Genomic DNA, 4,655 nt, shown 5'->3' with positions numbered 1-4,655 from the left:
TTGTATATGAAGTTTGCTGGAATCAACAATGACTGGTTTACTTGTAAATAAAAAGTAGACAAGTAGGTCTCATAAAACTCAAACTCAAACACAAAATATATAAATACAATTGGAAAAATGCGGGTAATTATTTCACCTATCAGGACTTCAACATTCTTGGGAGTATCTGTGTTTAAGTGATAATAACTTTAATCTCTAGCTAGCTGCGAAAAGTCTATTAGGCTACCTTTTCTTAAAATGGATGGCAACACAAACTTTCATAAACAAAAGAAAGACTAGACTAAAGACAAACACGTGTTTACATAGATCTCTTGCTGGCTGTGTTTTGGAATAAAAGCTAAATATTTTGTGTAAAATTTCGTAATTTGCGATGTTTTGTGTATAGTTTCTACAATTTCTGAGGTTCTGAGATTTTCATTGCCATTTTTTATTTCAAATGGATCCTCTTCTCGAAATGAATAAATTGTCCATAAATGGGTAAGATTATAAACGATTTTATGAGATAAAAGTTCGTCTCATTAGCCCTTTACATATAGTATTCGCATTAATTTCATTAAAAGAATTGATAAACAGTAGGTATTTATACCGACACCCATTTAATGTGCCGTGTGGTTCCCGGCACTATTACAAAAAAGAATAGGACCACTCCATCTCTTTCCCATGGATGTCGTAAAAGGCGACTAAGGGATAGGCTTATAAACTTAGGATTCCTCTTTTAGGCGATGGGCTAGCAACCTGTCACTATTTGAATCTCGGTTCTATCATTAAGCCAAATAGCTGAACGTGGCCATTCAGTCTTTTCAAGACTGTTGGCTCTGTCTACCCCGCAAGGGATATAGACGTGACCATATGTATGTATGTATGTATGTACCCATTTAATCTTTGTAATTTCAATTATAATTACTTGATAAAATTTTGTTTTCTAACAGGCAATCTACTGTAAAAACTTTACTTAATCACACGCTATGTATCAGCTACAAACATACATCATACATGCTATCTACATTGGACTCCAACTTTGAAGTAATTCGACTCAATGATGAGTGAGAGAACACCAGAGAAATATGTAACTATTGTAATATTATGCCATTTTTTATAGATTTCATAGTTTATTCTTTAAATGTATATAGAGTAGAGAAATAATAAAATGTTCTAGCTGAACTTAAGAGGTTAAGCTTCAATTAAACAAAAAAAAGTTCAATTGCTCAGTGGTTAAAAAATAAAATTAAGACCACTCCATCCGACCCAGGGATGTTGTATAAGGCGACTAAGGGGTAAGGCTAATAAACTTGGGATTCTTATAGTAGACAGCGGGCTAGCAATCAGTCACTATTTGAATCTCAATTCCATCATTAAGCCATACAGTTGAATGAGGCATTTCCGTCTTTTTATGATTGTCTGCACTATCCCGCAAGGGATGTAGACGTGATTATTATATGTATGTAAAATTTTTCAATATGGTATTACAACCCTAAAGGGACTCAGAAATATTTTTCATTGTCCTTTTGTTTAGGCCAAAGAAAAACAAAATGACCAGGGTCATCATATCAATGGGAGCATGTTTTATGCCAGATTATAAATGAAGGTTTCATTTCAGAACTTCAAACTGTAAACGGAAAGACTATATCTCTTGGGCGGACTATTTTATGGGACTAGCGTTTCTCGCAGCCAAACGCAGTAAAGATCCCGTTACACAAGTGGGCGCCTGCATAGTCAATGAAGACAAGAAGATTGTTGGAATGGGGTATGTTAATTATTTTAATATCAAAGTAATCTGTGAGAGTTCTGACCAAATTAAGTAAAAATATTTAGTGTTTCCCGTACTTATATACTTTTCAAACAGCATTCCATGAGGAATATACATACAACATGTCCAATTTGAGTTTCATTTAAAGGGTGTTTCAGATTGAGGTAGTAATAATTCTTAATTTCGGCCACAGAGCACATCAGTAGCAGTTTCATTATGTCTCAATAACAAAAGCGTTATATAATATTTTCATTTAATTACAGCTACAATGGTATGCCAACTGGCTGTGATGATGATGATTTTCCTTGGGGAAAAAACAAAGACTACACATTAGATGATAAGTCTATGTATGGTTAGTATCTTGTTTTATTAAAATTCAATCAATTAATTCATCATATTATTTGTCAAGACAAAGGCTGAACAAAAAAACTCTGTTTCTTAATGACTTGTTCAAATTTGGATTGTCCAACTTTATAACTCAAAATCACAAACATTAACCACTGCACTTGGAATATAAGTAAATAGAATGAAGTAAAATCACTCTTGAGCCAGGCCAGCTGTTCATGATCTGTGCATATTGTACAAAAAACAATGGAAGGTTTTGGCCTATGTGATGCAAAAGTATAAGCTGTCACTATCAGTACAGCTTGATTCCATCATTGCAACATTTCATCTAATTGACATGATTATTGGCTCTGTCCACCCCATAGTAGATAAAGATGTGAAATGTTTTTGTTTGTTTTATTCATGATTGTCTTTTATAATTTCATCTTTTTTTTTATCCTATCTATTTATTTTCAGTATGCCATGCAGAATTGAATGCTATTATAAATAAGAATGCAACAGATTTAAAGAAATGTACGATTTACACAAGTCTGTTCCCCTGCAATGAATGTGCTAAAGTCATTGTTCAGTCTGGCATCAAAACTGTGGTGTATATGCTGGAAAAAGATGGAAATAAATATGAAGCTTCTAGAAGGATTTTCCAAGCTGCTAATGTAGTTTGTCGGTAAGACTTAAAAATTAAATATTTTTGTTTTATTTTTCTTTGTCGACATTTCCTTATGTAAAAGATACATTCATTTGTCTATCAAATTTTTTAATTCGCTTTTGTTTTTTACAGCCGCCATGAACCGCAAGTGAACAAGATTGTAATAGAATTCCCGACAAATGGACAAATGGAGAGTCCATAATACTAGATGTACTTGATCATTATATGTATATACAGCAATTGTATAAGAAAATTTAATTTTTTTAAATAGTAATAGTAAACAAGATGTACTTAAATACGTGCCTTTAGTGTAATGTAATATTTTCAAAGTCATTATTTTGTAAGTCTTTTTTGCTGGCTGTGAAAACACCTAATGTTTGTTTCAAAAATAAAATAATGTAAGTAGATAAATATATACTAGATGCACAATTACGAAGAAGAAAATGTAACAAATGAAATCGCTAAAAAGAATGTTTACCTACTGTTAACAATAGTGTACCAAATATTTCATGTCTTTAAATCAAATAGACTTAATAAAATGTCAATATCTTTTATATATATATATATAAATATAAATTTTATAAAAGTAAAATGTATTTCCGAAAAAATATTAAATTAAAAATGTAGTAATTAAAAAAAAGAAACAAGAGAAACCTGCAAGTGCATGCAAAGGCGTTGGGCAAGCAACCTGCCACTATTCGAATCTCAATTCTGCCATCAAGCCAAATAGCTGAATGTGGCCTATCAGTCTTTTGGACTGACTGTTGGCTCTGTCTGCACTGCATGGGAAATAGACGTGATTACATGTGTGTGTGTGTATATATGTAAACATGCAAGGAATATCCGCTGTTTCCTTGTGGTCATATATTTTTCTCTTCTTTGTAAGATAATTTATAATGTTTATAATAAGTGAGAGATTGATATCTAAAAGTCTGTCGATTATAGTCTCTTAAACATATCATGAGTTTTTTTTATTACATGATTTATTTTTAGTTGTTTGACGATTTTGTACTGTGTTTTTTGTGACAGTGATTGAACTTTATATTGAATTTTATGACCATCTCAAGTTTTGAATTTATTCAAAAAAATAAAATTTTAAAGCAGAACTCAGAGTTTTTATTGCTTCTTGTAAAACTAATCTGCGTTTTTTTGGTGCCCGGCTAAAATTCGCAAGCAATGCGTGGGCACCGGTTCAAATTATACCTCGGCCATATATTATACCAGTGACTCTTCCCTAAGTTATGTAAATTAGTTTGAGTGCTCACCGCATCTTACGGTGAAGGCAAACATCGTGAGAAAACCTGCACATTTAGGCAAATAAATGTGTAACTTTCCAATAAATATATACGGGACAAATTACACTGATTGAGTTAGCCTCGAAATGCAAAGTTCGAAACTTGTGTTACGAGATACCAACACAACGATACTATATTTTATAATAAATACTTATATAGATAAACATCCAAGACCCAGGACAATCAGAAAAAGTTCTTTTCTCATCACGCCCTGGCCGGGATTCGAACCCGGGACCTCCGGTGTCACAGACAAGCGTACTACCGCTGAGCCACAGAGGCCGTCAAATAAAATATGAGTTAAGTTCCCCTGCAAGACCTGACTCGTCCAAAAGGCCATGGACAAACCCCGGGCTCCTCCAGAAGAGTGAGGATGTAACTGGGACTAACGCCAGGAGGAAAAAAAAGTGCCTATTCCTTACATGGCACGAGTAGTTACATATAGGTTAAAAAAATCTGATATGAAAACGTTATTAAGTAGGTACACATAATTCTGAAGGTATTTTATGTGCAATAAAATTATCTGCCAATCTAAGGTCTGCCGCGCCGATGGATGCATGGCTAGGGGCGAGCCTAGTCTCGAGCGTGCCACTTCCGCCATGGGGTTGGGCGACCCCCAGGTAAT

The 4,655-nt window shown here is 33.7% G+C and overlaps 1 protein-coding gene across 2 annotated transcripts; it reads left to right on the top strand.

Moving 5' to 3' along the window:
- The first annotated feature begins 291 nt into the window (after positions 1-291).
- LOC106139414 (deoxycytidylate deaminase) lies at positions 292-3,835 on the top strand. 2 transcript variants are annotated; one of them, XM_013340852.2, is made up of 6 exons: positions 292-477; positions 930-1,066; positions 1,598-1,744; positions 2,011-2,099; positions 2,549-2,756; positions 2,871-3,835. In XM_013340852.2, exons 3-6 carry the CDS (start codon positions 1,647-1,649, stop codon positions 2,938-2,940), a joined length of 465 nt encoding a protein of 154 aa, XP_013196306.1. In that variant the 5' UTR covers positions 292-477; positions 930-1,066; positions 1,598-1,646; the 3' UTR covers positions 2,941-3,835. The 2 variants fall into 2 exon arrangements, with proteins under 2 accessions (XP_013196306.1, XP_013196305.1); XM_013340851.2 differs by lacking the exon at positions 930-1,066.
- Positions 3,836-4,655: the final 820 nt, after the last annotated feature.

This window comes from Amyelois transitella, chromosome 21 (genome assembly GCF_032362555.1).
Source record: "Amyelois transitella isolate CPQ chromosome 21, ilAmyTran1.1, whole genome shotgun sequence".
In the NCBI taxonomy this organism is placed as follows: Eukaryota; Metazoa; Arthropoda; class Insecta; order Lepidoptera; family Pyralidae; genus Amyelois; species Amyelois transitella.
The sequence above is the reverse complement of the archived record's forward strand: the minus strand, read 5'-3'. Positions and strand labels throughout refer to the sequence as shown.

What these genes read in the sequence shown, in the direction of transcription:
- LOC106139414 (XM_013340851.2), top strand. Translation starts at nt 437, where the DNA reads ATGGATCCTCTTCTCGAAATGAATAAATTGTCCATAAATGG. An exon ending in AATAAATTGTCCATAAATGG is followed by an intron (nt 478 to 1,597) that starts GTAAGATTATAA and finishes GTTTCATTTCAG; the next exon opens with AACTTCAAACTGTAAACGGA. An exon ending in AGATGATAAGTCTATGTATG is followed by an intron (nt 2,100 to 2,548) that starts GTTAGTATCTTG and finishes ATTTATTTTCAG; the next exon opens with TATGCCATGCAGAATTGAAT.